This window comes from Callithrix jacchus, chromosome 5 (genome assembly GCF_049354715.1).
Source record: "Callithrix jacchus isolate 240 chromosome 5, calJac240_pri, whole genome shotgun sequence".
Lineage (NCBI taxonomy): Eukaryota > Metazoa > Chordata > Mammalia > Primates > Cebidae > Callithrix > Callithrix jacchus.
Genome location: NC_133506.1, coordinates 134278273 through 134304325, shown reverse-complemented (window position 1 = coordinate 134304325; position 26053 = coordinate 134278273). Strand labels below are relative to the sequence as shown.

The 26053-nt window shown below is 51.7% G+C and overlaps 1 protein-coding gene across 7 annotated transcripts in view; it reads left to right on the top strand.

Moving 5' to 3' along the window:
• DNAH17 (dynein axonemal heavy chain 17) overlaps positions 1–26053 on the top strand; it is a 161427-nt gene that overhangs the window by 61317 nt on the left and 74057 nt on the right. For all 7 annotated transcript variants that reach the window (XR_013536049.1, XM_035301936.3, XM_035301933.3 and 4 more), the window contains 16 exons: positions 1985–2233; positions 6240–6362; positions 10894–11241; positions 11337–11428; positions 11854–11980; positions 13348–13500; positions 16335–16460; positions 16630–16737; positions 18609–18740; positions 19127–19287; positions 20083–20239; positions 21375–21479; positions 24028–24185; positions 24957–25095; positions 25245–25472; positions 25890–26027. Coding sequence is in view for 6 of the 7 variants with exons in the window: in XM_035301936.3 (XP_035157827.3) it covers positions 1985–2233; positions 6240–6362; positions 10894–11241; positions 11337–11428; positions 11854–11980; positions 13348–13500; positions 16335–16460; positions 16630–16737; positions 18609–18740; positions 19127–19287; positions 20083–20239; positions 21375–21479; positions 24028–24185; positions 24957–25095; positions 25245–25472; positions 25890–26027 (2544 nt within the window). In the remaining variant the exon portion in view is untranslated. The remainder of the gene's footprint in view (positions 1–1984; positions 2234–6239; positions 6363–10893; positions 11242–11336; positions 11429–11853; positions 11981–13347; positions 13501–16334; positions 16461–16629; positions 16738–18608; positions 18741–19126; positions 19288–20082; positions 20240–21374; positions 21480–24027; positions 24186–24956; positions 25096–25244; positions 25473–25889; positions 26028–26053) is intronic.

The window sequence follows — 26053 nt, the reverse complement described above, 5'->3', positions numbered from 1 at the left end:
AATTGAATTAACTCGTTTGAAGAGAATTAATCTTGTGGCAGTATTCAGTGTTCCCGTACAAGAGCATGCTCTGTCTCTTCATTTATTTAGTTATTAAAATACACTATAGTAAATATCTTGATGCCAACCATACTGAGTCTACGTATTTCTTACATAGGGGAAAAAGTATTTGGAGTCACAGGCTTTATTACAGCCAGGCCTTAAGAGAAGGTACAAATTGAAGGCTTCTTGATACTTTTTCCACAATTAACTGAATTTGAGTCTCTTTTTTTGTTGTTGTTGAAACAGAGTCTCACTCTGTTGCCCAGTCTGGAGTGCAATGACACGATCTCCACTTGCCACAAACTCTGCCTCCCGGGTTCAAGCGATTTTCCTGCCTCAGCCTCCCAAGTAGCTGGGACTACAGGCACCTACCATCATGCCCAGCTAATTTTTGTATTTTTTTTTTAGTAGAGACAGGGTTTTACCATGTTGGTCAGGCTGGTCTTGAACTCCTGACCTCAGGTGATCTGCCCACCTCGGCCTCCCAAAGTATCGGGATTACAGGCATGAGCCACCATGCCCAGCCTCAAGTTTCTTTTATATGAGTGGCATTACAGGACATAGTGCCATCTGAGAGAATGGAATATCCACTTTCCCACAATCAAAAATTATTTGTGTAGACTGGAGATGAAAGGTCACATTTCCCAGGAGATGACAGTAAGCATTTGCAGTCAGTAGAGTTCAAGAAAAACTCCAAAACACAATAGCCAAGATGTTTTATGATAATAAGATACAGGGTAATCTTGAACCTGCCAGAAAGAGCCAACAACTCCTATGTGGATTAAGGTTTCAAGTCTTCATATCTTCAAGGCAAACATCTTGTAAACACTCCTAGTTCTGACTTTCTCGAGCACAGACGTTTGGCAAGCCCAGACTTTCCCACTGTAAGTGCCTGTGTCAACAATCTCTGGTTCCCTCAATGACTGTCAGTTTCCAGTTCCACAGCCATTCTCAGCTCACCACCAATGTAAGTGTGCAGGCTTCATAACCTGTTTACATTGTTGGTCGGGCTATTCCTGGGTTGTTTATATATTCCGTTTCATATTGTTGTGAATGAAGTTTCTTCTGTTATCTTTTTATCAGTCAGTGTAAGCTAGGTTACTGTGCAGTAACAAACAGCCCCACAAATCTCTGTGTGCTGAATGCAAGTGTATTTCTCATTCATGCAAAGTGCATGCATTCATTTGCATTCATTTCATTCATGCACAGTTCCAAGCAGTGGTTCCCTGCCAAGGACTGGTTCCACAGTGCAGGCTTGTGATTGCCAAGGCAAGCAAGGGGAACACCAGACTGGGTGTTGTCAGGCATCACTCAGCTTTGTTTGGCCAAGACAAGGTACATGGACATCCTGAGAAGTGAGAGAAAACTGGGTCCTGGCTAGCAACAGCACGGCTCTAACATAAGCTTTTGCCAAAATACCTTTTAACTTCTAACTTTTGTTTTTATTTATTTATTTCTTTGAGACAGTCTTGCTCTCTCGCCCAGGCTGGAGTGCAATGGCAGGATCTCTGCTCACTTCAACCTTTGCCTCTCAGGATAAAGCAGTTCTTCTGTCTCAGCCTCCCAAGTAGCTGGGATTACAGGCACATATGACCACACCAGCTAATTTTTGTGTTTTTAGTAGACATGGAGTTTCACCATGTTGGTCAGGCTGGTCTCGACCTCTTGACCTCAGGTGATCCACCTGCTTTGGCCTCCCAAAGTGCTGGGATTATAGGCTTGAGCCACCATGCCTGGCCAACTGCTGACTTTTCAATCTTACCTTTAAAGGTACCACGGTTGTTTTTTCTTGTATGTAATTATTTTACTGAACTCAGGTATTAATTCTGAATATTCCTCGTTAGGCTTTGCTCCCTGCGAGTAAGTGCAGAAAGATAAGAGCATTGTCTTCCTGAATCCTCCTTGACTAGGGTAGAAAGAGAAATGGATGCTTTTGTCTCAGGTAAACACCAGCATCGAGGACTGGAAGACCACCAAGTGGAAGGATATCAACGTGGAGCAGATGGACATAGATTGTAAGAAGTTTGCCAAAGATGTGAGGTCTTTGGACAAGGAGATGAAAACTTGGGATGCCTTCGTGGGGCTTGACAACACCGTGAAAAACATGATCACATCCCTACGCGCCGTGAGTGAGCTGCAGAACCCTGCCATTCGGGAACGCCACTGGCAGCAGCTCATGCAGGCCACCCAGGTACCACAAGGCATGGTGGGTGGAGGGGACCGTCCCTGGCGGCAGCTCACACAGGCCACCCAGGTACCATGCGGGATGGTGGATGGAGGGGACCATTCCTGGCAGTCAGCTCACACAGGCCACCCAGGTACCATGTGGCATGGTGGGTGGAGGGAATTGTCCCTGGCAGTCAGCTCTGCTGCAGGATGGACCAGCCCGAGCTGCTTAGCCAAGGTGTTCAGAGCCCGATGCTGGAAAAGCCAATGTCGGCAGAGCTGGCCTCATGCACAAGTGACCTGTGCAGTCATACAGGGCTCCATGTTGGTTGGGGGCGGTGGGGCAGGCTCAGTTTGCCATCTCATTTTCACTATCTCAAAATTCTTAGTGATTTTCAAACAGGAGTTCATGCACGCTCATTTTGCACTGGGCCCTGCACATGCGGTATGCAGTGCTGGTTGTGGGTTGCATGTTCATAAGGCTCAGGAAGTTTGGGGCAAATGAACAGCTTTACTGGGGTCCTCATGAACCCCAGGAAATCAGTCTTAGCACCTGAACCTTTCCAGGAATAGCCCCCAGAGGCAGGCATTGGCCTTGACGCCTCCACAGGGCCTACAGGAGCACTCCCCACTCTCAGCAAACACTGAACAAAAGGACTTTAAGCAGCTGCTCTGCAGAGGCCCCAACTAGCTGCAAAGGATACAGAGAGAAAGGAGACATGGCCCCTGCTCTACAGGAAGCAAAGAAAGAAATAATAGTACTGGCAACTGTAGGGGAGGAAACAAATTATTTTTCCCTCTGTCCATCTTAGGTTCCCTGGCTGGGGCCCCAGTACATTAGACTGATGAAAGACAGATTAATGAGAGGAAGGCTGGGCATGGTGGCTTACGCCTGTAATCCCAACACTTTGGGAGGTCGACAAGGGTGAATCACTTGAGGCCAGGAGTTTGAGACCAGCCTGGTCAACATGGCAAAATCCCGTCCCTACAAAAATTAGCTGAGTATGGTAGCACATACTTGTAGTTCCAGCTACTTGAGTGGCTGAGGCAGGAGAATCGCTTGAACCTTGGAGGTGGAGGTTACAGTGAGCCAAGATCATGCCACCGTACTCCAGCCTAGGTGACGAGTGAAACTGCATCTCAAAAAAAAAAAAAAAACAATTGGAAAAGACCTGGAAACGGAAGGGGATTTGTCACAGAATGTGGATTTCCCCTCCAGGAAACAGCTGTGCAGGATCATTTCAAACTACATCAAAGAAACGTATTTCAGGGTAAAATACTGTGATTTTCTTCAGGGTCTGCTGTCTGTCAAGTGATGAATCATGCGGCCACAAAGATTCCATTTGGTAGTCTTAGGATTTCTGAGTTGAAATTTTGGCCAGATTTCTGGTCAGCGGTGCCTGAATTCCAAAGGGAGGGGGTATAATGATGCCTGTCCCCCAACCTGCTTCCCATTATGGCCTGAAAACATGCTTTTAGGTTTACTTTGGAATGCCCCTCGCAGACAGGGGGGTTCATTCAATTTGCTGGAGGGCTTAGGATTTTATTTTTGTTTTACAGCAGGATAAGATGAGCTTCAGCAAGGTGTATTGTTAGATTCTTCCCATTCCTCTGGGCTGATAAGGGTGTAAAGCTGTCTCCGTCTTTTTGTTTTGTTTTGTTTTGAGATGGAGTCTCACTGTGTCCCCGGCTGGAGTGCAGTGGCACAATCTCAGCTCACCACAACCTCTGCCTTCCAGGGTGAAGTGATTCTCCTGTTTCAGCCTCCGGAGTAGCTGGGATTATAGGCACATGCCACCACAACCCACTAATTTTTTGTGTTTGTAATAGAGATGGAGTTTCACCATGTTGGCCAAGCTGGTCTCAAACTCTTGACCTCCGGCAACACACCCACCTCAGCCTCCCAAAGTGCTGGGATTCCAGGCTTTAGCCACCATGCCCAATCTCCATTGATTAACTTCTATCCTTCCTGGTACGGGGGTGTGGGGGACTCCTTGGCAAATTTATTTCCTGCTTGTAGGCAAATAGTGGAGGGCAGAGAGCTTCTCTTGTATCTGCTTCTTCTCAACTGCCTTCAGTTCAAAATAACCCTTAAGCCAAAGTGGTGTACTTTGGGGTGGCAGATTTGGCTAGCCTTCACGTTCAGGTTTGAATGCCAAGTACAGGAGATACTCAGTGATGATCCCAAGACCTAGAGGAGGGCGCCACCTTCAAGGGGTGGGAAGGGAAGAGAAAGCTCTGAGCGGGTGTGGAATTTGGCCTGGGCCTTGGGAGTGGGAACTGCAAAGACGAGCAGAAAGGCTGACAGAGCTCGGCATGAAACAAAAGCAGGAACAATGGTGAGAATGTACCCCAAGGACCGAGGGAGCATGGCCCAGAGCCTGCGCAGCAGGAGGGCTTAGCCCAAGGCTTCCCAAGAGATCCCTCCCTATGCAGGAAGTAGGAGAATGGAGCCAAGTGGTTCCCTCTATGTCTCACCAGGTCCTGGCCAGCCCAGGAGGGCACACACCTAGGAGGGGAATTGGAGGTTCCTGCTGTGCCCCCACTGCACTGTCTGGGGCCCTTCTGCTGCTCCCTAGGCCCAAGGAAGGAAAAGCAAACCCAGCTATGCAGGCCGCCCAGAGGGCACAGGGGCACCTGCTTGCTCCCTGGGGATTTGTGTGTCTGGGTGTGGAGGAGCCAGCCCCTGATGGTGCCCCTCGAGTGCTGAGACCAGAGATCTCCGAGAGGCCCAGCAATGGCTCATGTGCCCCATCCATGTACCCTGGGAGAGACGCTTGGGCGGTGATAAACAGGCAGCTAAACGACTCTGTGAGAGGAGCTGGGCACAGCTGAGTTCCCCAAATGAGATTAGAGATGCAAGGTGCCATCAGTTGGTTTAAACCATTTCCATGGTGGGCTCAGAATTGATGCTCAGAACCATCTGACTACCTGACAGCAAGAAGAATATTAGACAAGGGACATGAAAGTGATTTGGGAAGTAGGTGGCACTGATATTTTGGTACCTGTGATTCGGCCACCACCACAGAGTGCTTTGCCTATTATGAACACGGCAGCTGCCAGAGGTGGTGGATTCGCTAACATGGCAAAGGACTACAAATGGGAGGCTTCAAGCAGTGGACCTAGCTGGGCTCAGTGGCTCACGCCTAAAATCCCAGCACTTTGGGAGACTGAGGTGGTTGTATCACTTGAGGTCAAGAGTTTGAGACCAGCCTGGCCAACTTGGTGAAACCCCATCTCTACTAAAAATACAAAAATTAGCTGGGCATGTTGGTACATGCCTGCAATTCCAGCTACTTGGGATACTGAGGCAGGAGACTCACTTGAACCTGGGAGGTGGAGGTTGCAGTGAGCTGACATTGTGCCACTGCACTCCAGCCGGGATGACAGAGTGAGACTCCGTCTCAAAACAAAACAAAACAAAAAACCAGCAGACCTATGTTCTCTCACAGTGCTGGAGGCCAGGACTCTGAAATCAGGGTGTCGGTGGCCCGCACTCTCTCTAAAGGCTCCTGGGAGGGTCCTTCCTGCCTCCTCCAGTGTCTGGGGGCTCCAGACATACCTTACCCTGTGGCTGCATCACGCCCATCTCTGCCTCGGTCTCCCCAAGGCCCTCCTTCCTGTGTGACTCAGAGCTCCCTCTCCTTTCTGTCATGAGAACACGTGACCCTGGATTTATGTCTCCTCGGAAAATCTAGAATGACCTCATCTCAAGATCCTCAGCATCTGCCAGACCCTATTTCCAAATAAGATGATATTCGAGGGTTCTGGGTAGACATGAATTTTGGGGGCCACAGTTCTGCCCAGTGCGGGTGGGTTCTGCTGTTATGAAGTTTGACAGGGAAGGAAGACGAGGCTTGGAGAGCTCACTTGCCCACGTCCCAGAGCTGAAAATGGTGCAGTAGAGCTCACCTTCCTCCCTCCGGCAGCCTGCAGTCACACCCCGGTTCTGGCTTTCCTTGAAGGTCAGTGAGGTCCGGCCACTGCAGTGCAGGTAACCTTAAATGAAACATGCCTGGTTTTTTCCCTAGGTGAAATTTAAAATGTCAGAAGAGACGACCCTGGCAGATTTACTGCAGCTGAACCTCCACAATTACGAGGATGAGGTCCGCAACATCGTGGACAAGGCCGTGAAAGAGTCCGGCATGGAAAAGGTATGCTGTGCTGGCAGCGCCGTTCGTACCACGTGGAATAAACCTGGAACTGCCCCGCCCCACACTGAGAGCACCAGGAAGGCATCGGTTCACAGGGGTTCCACGGCCCCATGGCACTCAGGGGAGGTCTGGGGCCCATTCTTCTTCTTCTTTTTTAATTGTTCTTTAAGCTCTGGGGTTCATGTGCTCATCCTGCAGGATTGTTGCACAGGTACACACATGCCATGGTGATTTGCTGTCTCCATCCCCCTGTCGTCTACATCAGACATTTCTCTCGGTGTTATCCCTCTGCAACCCACCACCACACCCCCATCCCTCCCCTTCCCTGGACCCCCACCTCCTAATCTACCCCAGTGTGAGATGTTCCCCTCCCTGTGCCCATGTGTTCTCATTGTTCAACACCCGCCTATCACTGAGAACATGTGGTGTTTGATTTTCTGTTCTTGTATCAGTTTGCTGAGAATGATGGTTTCCAGATTCATTCATGTCCCTACAAAGGACACGAACTCGTCATTTTTTATGGCTGCATAGTATTCCATGGTGTATATGTGCCACATTTTCTTTGTCCAGTCTATCGTCAATGGGCATTTGGGTTGGTTCCAGGTCTTTGCTGTTGTAAACAGCACCACAACGAACATACGTGTGCATGTGACTTTATAATACAATGATTTATAATCCTTTAAGTATATACCCAGTAATGAGATTGCTGGGTCGAATGGAATTTCTGTTTCTAGATCTTTGAGGAATCGCCACACTGTCTTCCACAATGGTTGAACTAATTTACACTCCCACCAACAGTGTAAAAGTGTCCCTATTTCTCCACATCCTCTCCAGCATCTGTTGTCTCCAGATATTTTAATGATCGCCATTCTAACTGACGTGAGATGGTAACTCAATGTGGTTTTGATTTGCATTTCTCTAATGACCCGTGATGATGAGCATTTTTTCATATGTTTGTTGGCCTCATGTATGTCTTCTTTTGCAAAGTGTCCATTCATATCCTTCACCTACTTTTGAATGGATGAGTTTGTTGTTGTCTTGTAAATCTGTTTTAGTTCTTTGTAGATTCTGGATATTAACCCTTTGTCAGATGGGTAGATTGCAAAAAATTTTTCCCATTCTGTTGGTTGCTGGTTCACTCTAATGATTGTTTCTTTTGCTGTGCAGAAACTCTTAATTAGATCCCATTTGTCTATTTTGGCTTTTGTTGCCATTGCTTTTGGTGTTTTAGTCATGAAGTCCTTGCCTATGCCTATGTCCTGAATGGTGTTGCCTAGGTTTTCTTCTAGGGTTTTTATGGTGTTCTTATGTTTAAATCTTTAATCCATCTGGAGTTAATTTTGGATAAAGTGTGAGGAAGGGGTCCAGTTTCAGCTTCCTGTACATGCCTAACCAGTTTTCCCAACACCATTTATTAAACTGGGAATCCTTTCCCCATTGCTTGTTTTTGTTCGGTTTGTCAAAGATTGGATGGTTGTAGATGTGTGGTGTTGCTTCTGAGGCCTCAGTTCTGTTCCATTGGTCTGTATCTCTGTTTTGGTATCAGTACCATGCTGCTTTGATTACTGTATTCTTATAGTATAGTTTGAAGTCAAGTAGTGTGATGCCTCCAGCTTTGTTCTTTTTGTTTAGGATTGTCTTGGCTATGTGAGCTCTCTTTTGGTTCCATATGAAGTTTAAAGTGTTTTTATCCAGTTCTATGAAGGTCAATGGTAGCTTGTTAGGGATAGCATTGAATCTATAAATTACTTTGGGCAGTATGGCCATTTTCATGATGTTGGGTATGAAAGGCCCCCCACAGTATCATGAATATCTGTGAAATAAATCTTAAATACTTCTGGAATTTATTTATTTATTTTTATTGCTTTTGAGACAGAGTCTCTCTCTGTCACCCAGGCTGGAGTACAGTGGGCATGATCTTGGCTCACTGCAACCTCCACCTCCCAGGTTCAAGCAATTCTCCTGCCTCTGCCTCACAAGTAGTGGTATTACAGGCATGCACCACCATGCCTAATTTTCATATTTTTAGTAGAGATGGGGTTTCACCATGTTGGCCAGGCCAGTCTTGTACTCCTGACCTCAACTGACCCACCTGCCTCAGCCTCCCACAGTGCTGGGATTACAGGTATGAGTCACCACACCTGGCCTACTTCTAGGATTTTTCTTAGAAAACCCAATTCCTGACTATAGGTTTGCCCCCCTGTACATACAATAGTTTGGGACATTTTGTAAATAACCGGAACTACTCTCATCTCTGTCTCAAGCATCCTCGTCTGTGGTCCTGTCTGACTCCTCCGTGGATGTCAGTTCTTTCCCTGGACTTCGAAGAGCTGAGGGGAGGGCTGGGGATGGGTTGAGAGATGAGTCCCCAGTCAGTACATGGACTTGTTAATGCGCCACTGGCTACCTGCAGTTCTGGCATCCAGGAAAACGTTTGCAGTTCAAGCCTCTCATCATCCTGTTTTGTGAGTTTGAATTGTCACATTTTGGCTTGCTTTTAAAAACATTTATATCTAATAAAGATTTTTTTTAAAAAAAGCAATATTAGATGTAATTCACATGCCATACAATTTGACTGTTTAAAGTGTACAATTCAGTGGCTTTTAGCATAGTTACAAATGAAATGTGTAATCAGCACATATGAGACGGCAGAGGGCAGGGGCTCATGCCTATAATCTCGGCACTCTGGGAGGCAGGAAGATCACTTGAGCCCAGGAGTTCAAAACAAGGCCAGCCTGGGCAACATAGGCAGACCTCATCACTACAAAAATAAATAAATAAAAATGAGCTGGGCATATCAGGGCATGTACCTGTAGTCCCAGCTACTTGGGAGGTTATGTGGGGGGTGACTTGAGCCCAGGAGATGGAGGCTGCAGTGAGCTGTGATCACGCTGCTGCACTCCAGCCTGGGCTGAACCCTGTCTCTCAAAAAAAAATTATAAATTTTTTAAAATAAAAATAGGTTGGGCTTGGTGATTCACACCTACAATCCCAGCACTTTGGAGGCCAAGGCGGACAGATCATCACTGGAGGTCAGGAGTTCCACACCAGCCTGGCTAACATGGCAAAACCCCATTTCTACTAACAATATAAAAATTAACCAGGCATGGTGGCGGACACCTGTAATCCCAGCTACGTGGGAGGCTGAGGCAGGAGAATCGCTTGAACCCAGAAGGTGGAGGTTGCAGTGAGCCAAGGTCGTGCCACTGCACTCCAGCCTGGGCAACAAGAGCGAGACTCCATCTCAAAATAAACTAAGAAACAGAATTAACAAATTTTAGAACATTCTCATTACTTCGAAAAGAAACCCACATCCTTTACCCATCATCCCCCGCCCTGTCCTCTTACACGCCCCGGTCTCCAGCTCTAGGCAAACACTAACCCCTTTCCCTCTCTATTGATCCCCCATTTCCACACTGCCACAGCAATGGCATCATAGTTAGGGAAGCAACATCTTCCCTCTATGCTTTTAGGATTTTTCCCAGCTGGGTCTGAGAATTCCATTGGCGTAAGACAGATCAAGAGGAAAAAAGTATGTAAATTATTTAAGCCAAGTTTTCTGTGGTATGGGAGGAAATGAAGACCCCAAAACACAGTTAGAGCTGCAGGAAAGTAACGCATCTGCGTGGGAGGCTGGAAGGTGAGAGCTGTTCTAACAAGGTCTGAGCGGACAGCATTCTTTCTGCCTTGGCTTCCCGTCCTAGTGGTGAGAATGCTCGTTTCGTTCTGGTATCAGAAGGGCGTCATTCACCTGGTAATTTCATCTCCTGATTCCCAGGAACAGCTTGAGGCTCAGAGAGAGATTCCTGCATCTGCTGCCCTTCAAGTACCTCTGTCAAAATCGTCAATGTGCACGACGGCACATTTTGGGGCGGCACGTTCTGATCCTTCACACGCACTATGTAGTCTGTGCATGTGGCTTCTTTTTTTTCTTTCCTATTTTTTGAGGCGGGCCTCCCTCTATTGCCTAGGCTCGAGTGCAGTGCTGCAATCTTCGCTCCTTGCAATGTCCACCTCCTAGATTTAAGCTATTCTCCTGCCTCAGCCTCTAAGTAGGTGGGACTACAGGCACGTGCCACCATACCCGGCTAGTTTTTTTTTTTGTTTGTATTTTTAACAGAAATAGGGCTTGACCGTATTGGCCAGGCTGGTCTCGAACTCCTGACCTCATGATCTGCCCGTCTAGGCCTTCCAAAGTGCTAGGATTACAGACATGAGCCACCGCACCTGGCCTGCATGTGGCTTCTTTCACTCAGCCTGAGGTTTTCAAGTTTGTCTGCATTGTGGCATATGACTGTACCTCATTCCTTTAGTGACTAATATTCCATTATATGGACAGACATGGCATGCATCCGTTCACTGGGGGATGACGGTTCGGGTTAGATCTGCCTTTGGTTCCTGTGAATATGTTGGCTTGAGTGTTTTGGCTTTCTGTTCATGGAGCTTCAGTCCACGTCTTGGGAACTCACGGTCCTGCCTGAGCTTCGAATGCCAGATGCTCAGTGACCTTACTTTTCTCTTCCCGCAAAAGGTGCTGAAAGCCCTGGACAGTACCTGGAGCACCATGGAATTCGAGCACGAGCCGCACCCGCGGACAGGCACCATGATGCTCAAGTCCAATGAGGTGCTGGTGGAGACACTGGAGGACAACCAGGTGCAGCTGCAGAACCTGATGATGTCCAAATACCTGGCCCACTTCCTGAGGGAGGTGACGAGCTGGCAGCAGAAGCTGTCCACAGCGGACTCCGTCATCTCCATCTGGTTTGAGGTCCAGCGAACCTGGAGCCACCTGGAGAGCATCTTCATCGGCTCTGAAGACATCCGTGCCCAGCTCCCGGAGGACTCCAAGCGCTTTGATGACATCGACCAGGAATTCAAGGTGAGCGCAGCCCAGGGGTCCTCATGCCTGTCAGGAATGACTATGTTGGACAAAATGGGGTCGCTCATGCCTTGCCAATCCTCTTCTCTTCACAGGCCTTGATGGAAGATGCGGTGAAAACACCCAACGTGGTGGAAGCCACCAACAAACCCGGCCTCTACGATAAACTGGAGGCCCTGAAGAAGAGGTGGGGTCCACGCCTGTCCAGACCCAGGGAGTCAGGGGCGGTGATCCTCTAAGTCTTAGGGAACCTGAGTCTTGTGCAGCCCACTGGCCAGGATGGGGCAAAACCACGGGTCCTGGGTTAATCTATTCCATTTCCCCAGGAAGCACGCACTCCCCGGCCTCATCCCACCACACAATGCCTTAGCCTTGAAGGAAGCAATGACCCAGAGAATAAATGATGCCTCCTCCTACCTAGGAGTGCCCACAAGGTCATTGGGTGGCAAAGCAATGAGAGCGTCCAGTAGGAGCTTCTGAATTAAATAAACCAGGCCTGTGAACAGCGGTCCAGGCAGCTGCAGGATGATCAGTTCCACGTGCTGATAGGGTGGGCTGCAGACGTCCCCTGCAGAGTAGGGTCACCGGCCTCCTCTCCTTCCTTCCTCCCAGCTTGGCCATCTGTGAAAAGGCTTTGGCAGAGTATTTAGAGACGAAAAGACTGGCCTTCCCCAGGTTTTATTTTGTCTCCTCGGCTGACCTCCTGGACATTCTCTCCAACGGCAATGACCCCGTGGAGGTAGGCGGGGCCATTTGCATTCTGCAGTTTAAGCCAATATCAGGCCAGACTCCAGGCAGGTGCCTCCATCTGAGCAGCCCTAGGATGGGGGAGCAATGTCATTCGATGTGCTCTGTCATCTCCAGGAGGCCCTTTCCACCAGAAGCTGCCCAGGGACCCCAGCCATGACAGAAACATGGCAGGACTCCTCTCATATCCTGCTCTGCACTTGGCGTGGCTTTGGGGAAGTTAGTTGGCCTCTCTGCACCTCATTTTCCATTTCTAGAAAATGAATTGTATGCCAGAGGCCTGGTAAGACACTGTTTCTGAAAGACACACCCGTCAGTGGGTCACCCTCCCATCAGCTAGTAAATCTCAGGGCCCCAAGAGCAAGGAACAGACACATCCTTGAGGCTCAGAGAAAAGAGGCCAGGCACAGTGGCTCACATCTGTAATCCAAGCACTCTGGGAGGCCCAGGCATTTGAGGTCAGGAATTTGAGACCAGACTGGACAACATGGCAAAACTCTGCCTTTACTAAAATTACAAAAATTAGCCGGGTGTCACGTACCTGTAATCCCACCTACTCGGGAGGCTGTGGCATGAGAATTGCTTGAATCTGGGAGGCAGAGGTTGCAGTGAGCCAAGATCACGCCACTGCACTCCAGCCTGGGCAACAGGGCGAGACTCTGTCTCAAAAACATAAAAAGCTGGGGGCAGTGGCTCACGCCTGTAATCCCAGCACTTTGGGAGGCTGAGGTTGGCAGATCACAAGGTCAGGACTACCCTGACCAACATGGTGAAACCCCATCTCTACTAAAAATACAAAAATTAGCTGGGCATTGCGGTGCACGCCTGTAGTCCCAGCTGCTCAGGAGGCTGTGCAGGAGAATTGCTTGAATCCAGGAGGCAGGGGTTGCAGTGAGCAGAGATTGCGCCACTGCACTGCAGCCTGGGCGATGGAGCGAGATCTGTCTCAAAAAGAAAAAGAAAAAAGTTAACTGGTAAAGGGAAAATGCCTGCATTTCATTTTGACCAGAGGTTAGAGGACACACAGGAAGAAGGGGTGTGTGAGAACGGCCTGAGTGTGGCTTGGGAGCCGGGACAGAACCTTTTCAAAAATGAAAGAAAGAAAGAAATCTTCAAGAATGGATGTTTGGCTTGGAAGGGCTGGGGCTCCTGCCTGGTTTCCCTGTCCTGACTCAGAGCAGTCTTTGCTGGTTCCTTTTGTTGATTTAGCCATGTTTACTTAACGTTGATCAAAGATGGGGAGTATATTCCAAAAAAATAAAAAAGACGATGCGTAAAACCACCCAAGGAAAGCCCCAGCCATGCGTGTCCATGTTCACATCCCCCGTTGCCTAATTCCAGCTTCCCTCCTCCGCGCAGGTGAGCCGTCACCTGTCCAAACTCTTCGATAGCCTTTGTAAACTCAAGTTCCAGCTCGATGCCAACCACGAGCCTCTCAAGGTGGGCCTGGGAATGTACAGCAAGGAGGATGAGTACGTGGATTTTGATCAGGAATGTGACCTCTCGGGGCAGGTGAGTGTGAGCACACCCCAAACAGGGAACCCAGGATGTGGGCACAGCATGTGTGTGGGCCACATGCCCTCAGACAGCAGCATCCGGACAGCCACTGGCCAGTGCAGCCGCCAGCGCCCCCTGCTCCTCTCCTCTGCCTCTCTGGAAAACGCTTAAGGGACTGACCTCTTTATAGAATTTCTAGCACAGCCTTATCCATATAGCACAAGTGTATCCTTAGGGAGGAAGGGAACGGGACAGGACAGGAGAAAAGCCCTGTTGGGGAGGCTGAGGCAGGAGAGTTGCTGGAACCTGGGAGGCGGAGGTTGCAGTGAGCCAAGATTGTGCCACTGCACTGCAGGCTGGGCAAGGGAGTGAGACTCCCTCTCAAAAAGAAAAAAAAAAGGTCCTGTGAATGTCACTGAATCCTTTTTGTGGCTTGCCAAAGGGACTGTTTTGAAGAGGTCTGCACGTCTCTGAACCACCACTTCCCAACCCCTGTCCGAAATAATCAGCTGCACTGCCCACCAGTCATAGTGGTCTCCGCAGCCTCTTCCTTCCTCCAGCTTGGGGCGGCTCCTCCCACCATCAGAAAACTCTCAGGCTGCCCCCTCCCCCGTCTCATTACCCAACATTTGATCAAGCAGTAGAAACCATTTTGACATCAGCCTGAGGAAAATACAATTCAGAGGTAAATCAGCTGTAGGAAAAAAAAAATGTCACTTGAGAAAACCTGGGCTTCAAAGAGCTGAACACAGCACACGCGTGGCCTGCTCTGCATGGGCGGGGTGGGCGGGGCAGTGACAGCATCTGTCCAGATTCCCTTCCTGGGCCTACCCCTTACAAACGGAACTGCAGACCACAGCGACGCCCGTCTGCACTGTGCTTACCGGTAAAAGGAAAAATCCGGCCGGGCACCGTGACTCACGCCTGTAGTCTCAGTGCTTTGGGAGGTCAAGGTGAGTGGATCACCTGAGGTCAGCAGTACAGCCTGGCCAACATGGCAAAACCCATCTCTACTAAAAACACAAACATTAGCCAGGTGTGGTGGTGAACGCCTGTAGTCCCAGCTACTCAGGAGGCTGAGGCAGGAGAATCGCTTGAACCCTGGAGACAGAGGTTGCAGTGAGCCAAGATGGCACCACCGCACTTCAGTCTGGGCAACAGAGGGAGACTTCATCCACCCCCTCCAAAAAAACTACCCTCATATCCACTTGAGGGTTTTTTTTCCACCTAGTAGCAGTTACTTGCGGGTATGGTTTTATTTTTGGGGGGAGTGGGGGGGTTGTTTTGTTTTGTTTTTTTGAGATGGAGTTTCACTCTTGTCACCCAGGCTGGAGTACAGTGGTGCCATCTTGGCCACTTGCAACCTCCAGTTCCCAGGTTCAAGCGATTCTCCTGTCTAAGTCTCCAGAGTAGCTAGGATTACAGGTGCCTGCCACCACGCCTGGCTAATTTTTGTATTTTTAGTAGAGACGGAGTTTCATCACGTAAGCCAGGCTGGTTTTGAACTCCTGACTTCAGGTGATCTGCCCGCCTTGGCCTACCAGAGTGCTGGGATTACAGGCATGAGCCACTGTGACTGGCCTAAGGGTATGTAGTTTAAGATATAAATAAAGGCCAGGTGTGTTGACTCATGAAAAGGCTTCGATTAAAAGCACTCCCAAAGTGTCTGTAATCCCAGCACTTTGGGAGGCTGAGGCAGGAGGATCGCTTGAGCCCAGGAGTTCAAGACAAGCCTGTGCAACATAGTGAGACCCCCATCGCTACAAAAAATTTAAAAATTAGCCAGGCATGGTGGCATGTGCCTGTGGTCTCAGCTACTTGGGAAGTTGAGGCAGGAAGATTGCTTGCACCCGGGAGGTTGAGGCTACAGTGAGCTATGACCATGCCGCTGCACTCCAGCCTGGGTGACAAGGCAACACCCTCTCTCAAAACATAATCAAATGCAAATAAGACTTGTTGGCAGGCTGGGGCGGATCACGAGGTTGGAAGTTCAAGACCAGCCTGACCAGTGTGGTGAAGCCCCATCTCTACTAAAAAATAACAAAAATTGGAAACTTGTATACACTTGAAGTAGGAAGAAAAAAAAGAAAAAAAATTTAAAAAACCCAAAAGTTAGCTGAGTGTGGTGGTGGGTGCCTGTAGTCCCAGCTACTCAGGAGGCTGAGGCAGGAGAATCGCTTGAACCCAGACGGTGGAGGTTGCAGTGAGCCGAGATAGTGCCACTGCACTTCAGCCTGGGTGATAGAGTGAGACTCTGTCTCAAAAAATAAAAACTTGTTGGCATCCTGTATCCCCTGTAACAGTGACCACGCCTCACTGTTGGGCCGTCACTCCTGCCAGGCAGAGCCCTTGAGCAAAGAGGAGGCCCCAGATGTCCCATCTCAGAACGGGGCTCAGGAATGCAGGCGCAGCTTGTGTCTGTCTGAAATCTTTCTCTGGATCCCCTCGCTTTTCTTACTGAGAACTAAGTGTATCTGGACCCGGATGCTTCATGTGACAAGTGTGGAAGCTGGGCTCCCCCCCCACATTTTTAAAATGAGCCATTGACTAGTGGGTGTGGTGGTGCACGCCTGTAGTCCCAGCTACTTGTGAGGCTGAGGTGGGAGGATCCCTTGAGCCCACAGGTCGAGCTGCAGTGAGCCAAGACTAAACCTGAGCAACAGAGCGAGATCCTGTCTCAATTTAGAAAGAAAAGGTGTGTCAGTGTGACTGCTCTGTGGAATCCTTGACGTGTGTATCCCGGGATGCGGATGATGACAAAGAGTCAACGTTTCTCTTTACAACAAAGCAAATCATTGGAACTAGAGGCACACGTGGCTGTATTTGGTCACCGTGGCTCCCATCCCCAGGTGGAAGTGTGGCTGAATCGAGTACTGGACCGAATGTGCTCTACCCTCCGGCACGAAATCCCGGAAGCTGTGGTGACCTATGAGGAGAAGCCGAGGGAGCAGTGGATCCTGGACTACCCGGCCCAGGTCTGAGGTGGCGCCTGGTGGCTGAGATAAGGGGGGAGTTACTCTGTGTCCACGGGCTGCCCTGTTAACTGTGGTCCCCGGAAAACTGTCTCAGCCTTCAGCAGAAAGTCTCCGTTAGCGGGCACTAGCGATCGCTTGCTGCATGGGCAATGGGGGCGTCTACTTTCAGGTGGCCCTGACTTGCACCCAGATCTGGTGGACGACCGAGGTGGGCCTGGCGTTTGCCAGGCTGGAGGAAGGCTATGAAAACGCTATCAAAGATTACAACAAAAAGCAGGTGTGTTACTAGTGTGTCATTAGCTATGTTTTAAAAACTTGTTTAAAAAGCTCACGTGTCTATCTGAAACCCTGCCGGGTAAGTACCTTCTCCTCAGAGACTGAGCCCTCCAAAATCACCTTCCGCAGGCCAAATGCAGCCATGCACTGCAGCCCCAGGCGCCTCTAATTTTTTTTTTAAAGAGGGGGTTTTCGTTGGTTAGAAATACAGAAACTAAAGATTATCTTTAAAAGAAGGAGAATTTACCTGTAATCCCACAACCCAAACTTGACCGGTCAGCGTTCTCCTGTGCAACCTGCTCGTCTTTGTGTGTGTATGTAGAATTGATTTATATGTAAAAATATACAGACTCTCTGGATGGCTTTAAAGTCGGCTGTTTCTGCTTCTCTTCCACCCTCTTCCATGGCCTTGCATTTCCTTCTCCTACGTCTGTCCTGGCAGCTCCAAAGTGTCCCATCAGGGCTGCACCACAGTGAAACCTGTGCCTGGCTGGGGGACACCGAAGGCGCTCCTGTTTTTCATTACTATAAATGTGAGAGCAAGTCGGTCTTCCCCGTGCAGCTGTGAGCACCCAGCCATGAGACCCCTCTGGCGCATGTGGGTGTCTGTGGCGTCTCACCCCCAGTCTGGGCACCGAGGAAGGAGAGCTAGGCAGAGCCCTGGCACAATTAGTGCCTGAAGAATAGTTTAGTTTGTAGTGTTATTACTCAGTTATTTCCTTTATATAATCCTTTATATATAATCATATATTAGTTTATAGAAATAGTGCCTGAAGAATATCCTACTACTCATTACTTACACACACACACACACACACACACACACACACACACAATTATATCTTAGTTCATAGTTAGAGGAATGCCTAGAGCAGACACAGTACAGAGCGTGAATTAAGGGATAAACAGCTATACATATATAAGCATATCTTACTTATAGTCGGAGGAATGTCTAGAGCAGACATGGTGCAGAGCATGAATTAAGGGAAAAACAGCTATACCAGGAAAAGAATCTGGCCCAGGTGGCAGCGTTCAGTATCATAAAGATACCCACTGTATGGCAAGCTTGAAGCAAGAGCCGCTCCTCTTAAAAAGGTGTTGTAGTATCTTGTGTCCAGTTCTTGTGGAAGGCTGCCCTCACACCGGCAATTCTGAGAGCATTCGAGGGCTTAAAACCCCCCTGGTGTAATCACACCTTGGTGACTGTGAACTTGTATCCAATCGTTACTGTGCTAGCTCAAAAGCACCCTCCTATAGAAATCACTGGAAGCTGCCAGCAGGTGGCTATAGACCTGGTCAGCTCTGCTACTGTGCTGACTCAAGAGCATCCTCCTATAGAATCCCTTGGAAGTAGCCTGCCCCAGACAAGAGATATTGCACACTGCACTCTTCGCTGCACAAGGCCCACCTCCTGGCCTCAGTGACTTAATGGGGGTGGACCCCTTGCTGCACACGGCCCACCTCCTGGCCTAGGTGACCTAATGGGGGTGGACCCCTTGCTGCACACGGCCCACCTCCTGGCCTCAGTGACCTAATGGGGGTGGACCCCTTGCTGCACATGGTCCGCCTCCTGGCCTCAGTGACCTAATGGGGGTGGACCTCTTGTTTATTGTGCACGTGATTATAGTGACCCTATCACTGTCTTGAAAATGACCTCACTCACTACCCTTCCCCCTATCTGGTACCCAGTACTTTGGGGCCTCGCCTGTCTCTGCTTGGGCGTGACCCCCCAAGCCTAGCTGCTCTTTTCCAGTCCTTCTGTGTCCTGTCTCTTTATTTGTCGGATCCTGTGCCTCAGCACAGCGATAAGGGACACCCCACCACCCTGTAGGGCTGTGGCCCTACATCAGCGAAGGTGCCTCTCCCCTGCAGATTAGCCAGCTGAATGTACTCATCACACTGCTCATCGGGAACCTCAACGCTGGGGACAGGATGAAGATCATGACCATCTGCACCATCGACGTGCACGCACGGGACGTGGTGGCCAAAATGATCATGGCCAAGGCATGAGCACCCTGTCCTGGGGGGCTGTGGAAGGGCAAGGGATTGAGGGCTGTGCCTTCAGGGACTCCAGACCCTCCCACTTCTTCCTGGGGCACCGGCTCTGTTGCTAGCTTCAGCTGCCTCCTAAACCCCTTGCCCGGCCTCACCCCTGCTGAGCAACACCCTGTGGTCAGATGGGCGATGCCTGCCCATCGGAAGTGCCCTTCCATAGCGAGATTCCACTGAGGGCGGCCTTACAGTTAGATGTGGGTGCTGTTGGGGGAAAGAGGGCCAGGGAACATTTCCTGGGCACCTGGGGACCAGCCTTGGAGGCAGGCTGGCCTTCTTCAACCAGGTCTGGCTCTTACATTGTGCTTGGCTAACAAGAGCTCTGGCTCATCCTGCAGGTGGAGAGTTCTCAGGCCTTCACCTGGCAGTCCCAGCTCCGGCACCGCTGGGACGAAGAGAAGCGACACTGCTTTGCCAACATCTGTGATGCCCAAATCCAGTACTCCTACGAGTATCTGGGCAACACGCCGCGGCTGGTCATCACCCCGCTCACTGACCGGTGAGGCCTGTCCCCGAGCCATTCATACCTCCGCTTTGGTCCCTTGCCCATGATTCTCAGAACTGTCCACCTGTGCATCAGCTGCAGAGGCTGGATGGAGCGGGCGTTTGTGTCAGGTGGACCTGTGTTCAGGTGCACGTCTGCCACCACGTCCTTGTTCCAGCACTGGCTGTGTGGCCTCGGGAGAGTGCCTCCACTGCTCTGCCAGCCTGCTGAGTGGGGGTGGTGTTTTATGGACCCTCATGAGCAGACCCCGGTCGTCATAACAGGGCCCATCCCCCCGAATGCCACAGGTGGGAGAGGTGTCTGGGCAGCCTCTGCCTCACAGTGTTGATTTCTTGGTCACACCTGGAGGTTTTCTGCCCTCTCCCATGTGCGTCTCCTGGGGCTGAGCAAGTGTAATAACTGCAACAAAAGAGAAACTGGTGGCCTGGCGCGGTGGCTCACACCTGCAATCCCAGCACTTTGGGAGGCTGGGGCAGGTGGATCAGGACTCCAGAGGTCAAGAGTTCCAGACCAGCCTGGTCAACATGGCAAAACCCCATCTCTACTAAAAATACAAAAATTCGCCAAGCATGTTGGTAGGAGCCTGTAGTCCCAGCTACTCAGGAGGCTGAGGCACAAGAATCGTTTGAACCCAGGAGGCAGAGGTTGCAGTGAGCCAAGATTGTGCCACTGCATTCCAGCCTGGGTGACAGAGGGAGACTCTGTTTCAAAAAAAAAAAAAAAAAAAGGTGGGGAGGCCATCTGTGGGGTCCCTGGCACACGTGCTCACTCACCTGTGGTCCCTTGCAGATGCTACATCACCCTGACCCAGTCCTTGCATCTGATCATGGGTGGAGCCCCCGCTGGTCCCGCTGGGACGGGCAAGACTGAGACGACCAAGGACCTGGGCAGAGCGCTGGGCACCATGGTCTACGTCTTCAACTGCTCTGAGCAGATGGACTACAAGGTACACAGCTGAGGTCTGGAGGTGGGATCCAGAGTCTGCATGTAGAGGCAGATCTCAGCACCCTATCCCCCGAGGCCCCACAGTGAGCTCCAGATCTGTGAATACCTGTGAATGACACTGAGGAGGGTGCACCAGGGCCCCCGCTTGCTGCTGGCAGCCCCCTCAGGGGGTCCCTCTGCAGAGACTCCCAGGGTGGACAGACACAGCCCCCAATGTCCTGCCCCAGCCCCTGCCCTGGAGGTGACCCTCTCTCAACTTCAGTTCCGAGATTGCCTCAGAACTGAGGACCCCAGGCAGGGGTGAGCACTTCCGTCATGGTTCAGCATGGGATGGGGTATAAGCAGTGTCCAGGCAGGCTTGGGAGGGGAGCAGGGCCCAGTCCCATTGGTCATCAGCACCTGCACAGGACATTGTCAGTTCACAGAGGGCCAGGCAGGGGAGGGGAAGCCTTGGAGCTCCAGGCTACAGCAGCCTCCTGCAAGAGGGAGAGGCAAGAGGGGGATCCCTGGGTTCTGGACCTCAGGCCTGCAGAGGCCTAGCGCCACAATCTAGTGTACCCCCTCCTGAGGCTGAGGCTGCGGGTGGGGCCAGCAGCCCCTGTTGACTGTCTAGGCCACACAGTCCCATATCCACCTCCTGGACTTCAGAAAAGTGCAATCTGCAGTTGAGTCTCCCTAGAAGGGACTTAACATTCACCTGGAATCCCAGGTGTAGGTGGGACGAGTCCTTAAGGAAAAGCTCCTGGCCTGCTTGGCGTCCTCCCATCCTGCCTTAGAGGACTGCCTCTCTTCTACGTGCAAGAGAGAAAAGGGCTGGGAACACATGCAAAGTTTAGGACTTACATGTGCTTCTTGGAACCCTCTCATCAGGGACTCCATGAAGCTTCTGTCCTGGGGTCTGGGAGCCCTGGGGGTCACAGGTGAAAGGATGGGTTCTTCCTAGTACCCAGCCCTCCACGGTGTTATCCTGGACAGTAAGCCGACCTGCCTGCTGGCCTCCGGAAGGCCCCAGTGCACTGGAGCCTCAGTGAGCTGTGGGCAGAGAACACAGCTGAAGAGTTAGGTGGAGGCCCCTGCAGTGCCTGTCCTCCCTGCCACCCTCCCAGCTCTTCCTTTCTCCATCTTGCCTTTCCCAGTCCTGCGGAAATATCTACAAGGGGCTGGCCCAGACAGGAGCCTGGGGCTGCTTTGATGAGTTTAATCGCATCTCAGTGGAAGTCTTGTCTGTGATTGCTGTGCAGGTAAGTCCCCTGCCTGCAGGCTCGGGCCCACGTGGGTAACTGGCTCATCAGCTTTCCTGTTACCTCATACACCAGATAGACCCTCCCTGCCTCTCTGCAACGTTCCAAGCCCGGAAGGGTGGTGTGGGGCCGGTGAGCCCTGCCCTCCAGGGGCCGGTAGCCTGGTTCAACATACAGGTTGAAAACAGAATCGGATTACAGGTTACATGTATGGTGGTGTGCATGTGACCAAATGCAGGTGGGAGGATCATGAATTTTGCTTAGGAAAGAAGGACAAAGTGTTTTGTTACTGGTCTCAGCAGAGCTGGGCATAGGAGGTGCTGAAAGAGAAGGGCAGGAAAGAAAGGAGAGAGGGAGGGAGGAAGAGGAGGAGGGAGGAAATGTATCTGTGTATTTTGGGGACAACCATGCCAGGGCACAGAGGGTGCAGTGGGGTGGCTGGGGCGAGGTGGGTGCAGAGACCTCGGTGTGGGGAGTGGCCTGGGCCAATGCCCCGCCCCCGTCGATTGTTTGTTAAAATCTCCAGCATGCTGAGGCTGTGTATCAGGTCAGGAGTTCGAGACCAGCCTGACCAACATGGTGAAACATCATCTCTACTAAAGATACAAAAGATACCCAGGCATGGTGGTGTGCACATGTAATCCCAGCTACTCAGGAGGCTGAGTCAGGAGAATTGCTTGAACCCAGGAGGCAGAGACTGAAGTTGCAGTGTGCTGAGATCATGCCATCGCGCTTCAGCCTCGGTGACAGAGCGAGACTCTGTCTCCAAAACAAAAAAAAAATCTCCAGCGTGGGCCCCACTTGTTAGGATGAGCATTTCTGCATTGTAAACAAATGTCTCAGGTGATCCTGACATGGGCCGGGGTTGAGAAGCCCTGGTCTCTGTGGGGTCAGAGGAGGCCAACCTCGGGGCCTGGAACAACTGCTCTTCCAAAAGGAAACCGAGGCAGGGAGCGACGGTGTCTAGGTCCTCCCACCCCAGAGCAGATCAGGAGCGAGTGGGGTGTGGACATGTGAGCTGCCTGGGCTGCTCCAGCGCCCCCGCCTGGGTGGAGAGCCCGCTTTATACACTGACGTAACCCCTGACTCTCGGATTGGCAGTGATGTGACTCCCTGTGCCCCCACCCTCTAACCTGTCGAACGGCGTTGGTGACCCAGGTCTGCCTGCGGAATCAGAGGTGGCCGGTGTGGCTGCTTCCTCCTCTCCTTAGGTTCCCTCTGCCCCATCATCCCCAGCCCCAGGGCTGGCCATGTGACCAGGAGAATGGTGACCCCAACCCACAGGCAGTGCTGGCCGCTGCCATGGGAACCCTCTCCCTCGACCCCAGTGTGGGAGCAGAGTTGCTGAGCACCTCCTGTGTCCGTGAACAAACCCCAGAATATTTACATAGTACCTACTCTGGGCATTGAATATTCACAGGCTCCGATGGAGACCACGGGAGAGGCCTGGCCTAGAGGGAGACAGTGCCATTCCGAAGGGCCACAGCCCTGCTGGGGGTGACCTGCACACTCAGCAGACTGGGCATGGGGCGTCTGGGCTCACCAGGGCACCAGAACTTGGCTCTTGTGGGGAAGACGGAAGGGCAGGCGCTGGGAGCAGCTTTACCGCGAGTATTGGGCCCCCTCCCGTGGCGACTTGGAGAGCCGCAGCTGCCTTCCGCAGGATTCCAGAGGAGACCTCAGGCAGGCAGCGACACCGGAAGCTCCGGGTTCAACCTCACAGCCCTCAGGTGGCCTTCAAGACTGTCTGATAAGGAGGTGGCTGCTCACCAGTCCTTGGATGAGTCATTGCTAGAGTAGTAACAGGACAGGAAAAGGCTGGGCTTGGAGCCCCGCTCAGCAGGGCTGGGGTGTGAAGTACTGAGCGGTTCCCACAGCAGTCTGGGTGCATCTCCAGAGACTTTTGCTGAGTGACAAAAGCCCATCTGGGAAGATAAGAGTTCGATACAGTTCCGCTTGTTTAACACCCGTGAAATGACCAAATCACAGAAACTAAGGATGCGGCTGCCAGGGGCCAAAGTTGGGGAAGGGGTAAGAGGGAAGTGGGTGTGGCTGTAAGAGGGGACATAGGAGTCCCATGGGACAGCAGCGCTGGCCTCAGTGTCACCTCCCACCCCTGCTGTGACAGGCACTGTCATTATGCAAGATGCTCCCCTCAGGGGACGTTGGGCAGAGAGTACCCGGAATTCCCTTTGTGTTTTTTTCCTTCCCCCCAATCCCTGTCTTCTGTATTTTGTTGTTGTTGAGAATTAGGTCTTGCTATGTTGCCCAGGCTGGTTTTGAACTCCTGGGCTCAAATCATCCTCTGGCCTTGGCCTCCCAGAGTGCAGGGATAACAGGTGTGAGCCACTGTTGCTAGCTCTCTGTCTTATTTCCTACATGGCATGGGAATCTACAACTTTCTCAAAAATAAAAGGCTTAATTTTAAAAACAAGCTAGGAGGCCCCTGCAAATTCACAGCCTGATGCTTTAACGTACACGGAGGCCCATCAGGCCCATGGAAGCTGGCTGTTTCCATGCCAACGTGTCTGTGCCACCAACTGTGCAGGTAAAGTGTGTCCAGGATGCAATTCGAGCCAAGAAAAAAACATTCGATTTCCTGGGAGAGACCATCGGCCTCATTCCCACCGTCGGCATCTTCATTACCATGAACCCTGGGTACGCCGGCCGTGCAGAGCTGCCTGAGAACCTAAAAGCCTTATTCAGGTACAGGGGCCCAGACAGAAGGGAGTGGCTATGGTGAGCCAGGCCAGCCACAGCAGCGTCCCAGTGGCAAGGAGTGGGCAGAGAAGAGGGGCAGAGGGCGAGCTGGGGAGGGAAGAAGTCATCAAAAGCTCCCAAGATGGCCGGGTGTGGTGGCTCATGCCTGTAATCCCAGCACTTTAGGTGGCCAAGGAAGGTGGATCACCTGAAGTCGGGTTCAAGACCATTCTGGTCAACATGTCTCTATTGAAAATACAAAAATTAGCTGGGTGTGGTGGCAAGTGCTTGTAATCCCAGCTAAACTGGAGGCTGAGGCAGGAGAATCACTTGAACCCAGGAGGCAGAGGTTGCAGTGAGCTGGGATAGCTGGGATAGCACCACTGCACTCCAGCCTAGGTGACAAGAATGAAACTCTAGCTCAAAAAAAAAAAAAAAAAGCTCCTAAGGTGACACAGGTGAGGGCCTCCATAGAAAGTGCTCTGTCTTCCCCTGGGCGGGAAGACCCACCTGGGGCACAGTGATGGAAGGCAGGGGTCTGGGGTCGGGGGTCAGGGTGGCTCTCAGAGGAGGGGCCTGAAGGTATGCTCAGTGGAGGATGTGGTAGGAGCAGGGAAGTGGGGAGCAGGTAGGCTGGGAGCCCAGTCCAGGAACTGAAGGTTCACCACTGTGCTGTACTCCCCCTGGCAGGTGAGGTGTCCTCTCCTAGGTGAAGAGGGACAGGCGGGGTGGGGGAGGGAGTGGGCAGAAGCCCACGGGTGCTGCTGGCCTCCCCAGGCCCTGTGCCATGGTCGTCCCTGACTTTGAGCTGATCTGCGAGATCATGCTGGTGGCTGAGGGCTTTCTGGAAGCCCACCTCCTGGCCAGGAAGTTCATCACCCTCTACACCTTGTGCAAGGAGCTGCTCTCGAAGCAGGTGTGTGTCCTGGAGCTCATGGCGGGTGTGGGTGGGAGGTTCAGATGCAGGCAGCAGCCAGGGTTGGCTTTGGACCTGCCTGCTGATGATTCCGTGCTGGCCGTGGGAAGGTGAGCTCACATCTGCCCACCTGTGCCCGCCGCCCACAGGATCATTACGACTGGGGCCTGCGGGCCATCAAGTCTGTGCTGGTGGTGGCAGGCTCCCTGAAGAGGAGTGACCCCAGTCGGGCTGAGGACCAGGTGCTCATGCGGGCACTGAGAGACTTCAACATCCCCAAGATCGTGACCGACGACCTGCCCGTGTTCATGGGGCTGATCGGGGACCTCTTCCCAGCTCTGGACGTGCCTCGGAAGCGAGACCTGAATTTTGAAAAGGTCGGAACTCCAGGGCCTGGGGTCTGTCCTGAGGAGCCGGCCTGGCCTGGCTTCCTTCTCGCCGATGCTGGACGGGTGGGGACCCATGTCACACATGCACGTTTCCCTGTGCTACAAAGAGAGCTCTGAGCTACAGCTGCCTCCACGGCCCCGACAGCCCTCCCTCTCAGTGCTGGGGGAGGTCACTCTCTCAACTGGAGTCGGGGCAGCGAGGGGCTTCTGGCAGACCGATCCCCTGCAAAAGGTCACGGGGGAGCTACATGAGTTCTCAGCATCAACAGTAGAACTTGCAAACGCATGTCCGTCAGAGGGCAAGGGTGCCTGCATCATCACCCACACTGGGCAGGAAGCCCCCCAGCCTCCCGGAGAAGAAAGGCTGCCTCAGTCCCATACCCAGCCTCATCCGTGTCTCCCCAGATCATCAGGCAGAGCATCGTGGAGCTCAAGCTGCAGGCGGAGGACAGCTTCGTGCTGAAGGTGGTGCAGCTGGAGGAGCTGCTGCAGGTCCGGCACTCGGTGTTCGTCATCGGGAATGCAGGCAGCGGCAAATCCCAGGTGCATCACCCCCAGGGACCCCGTGG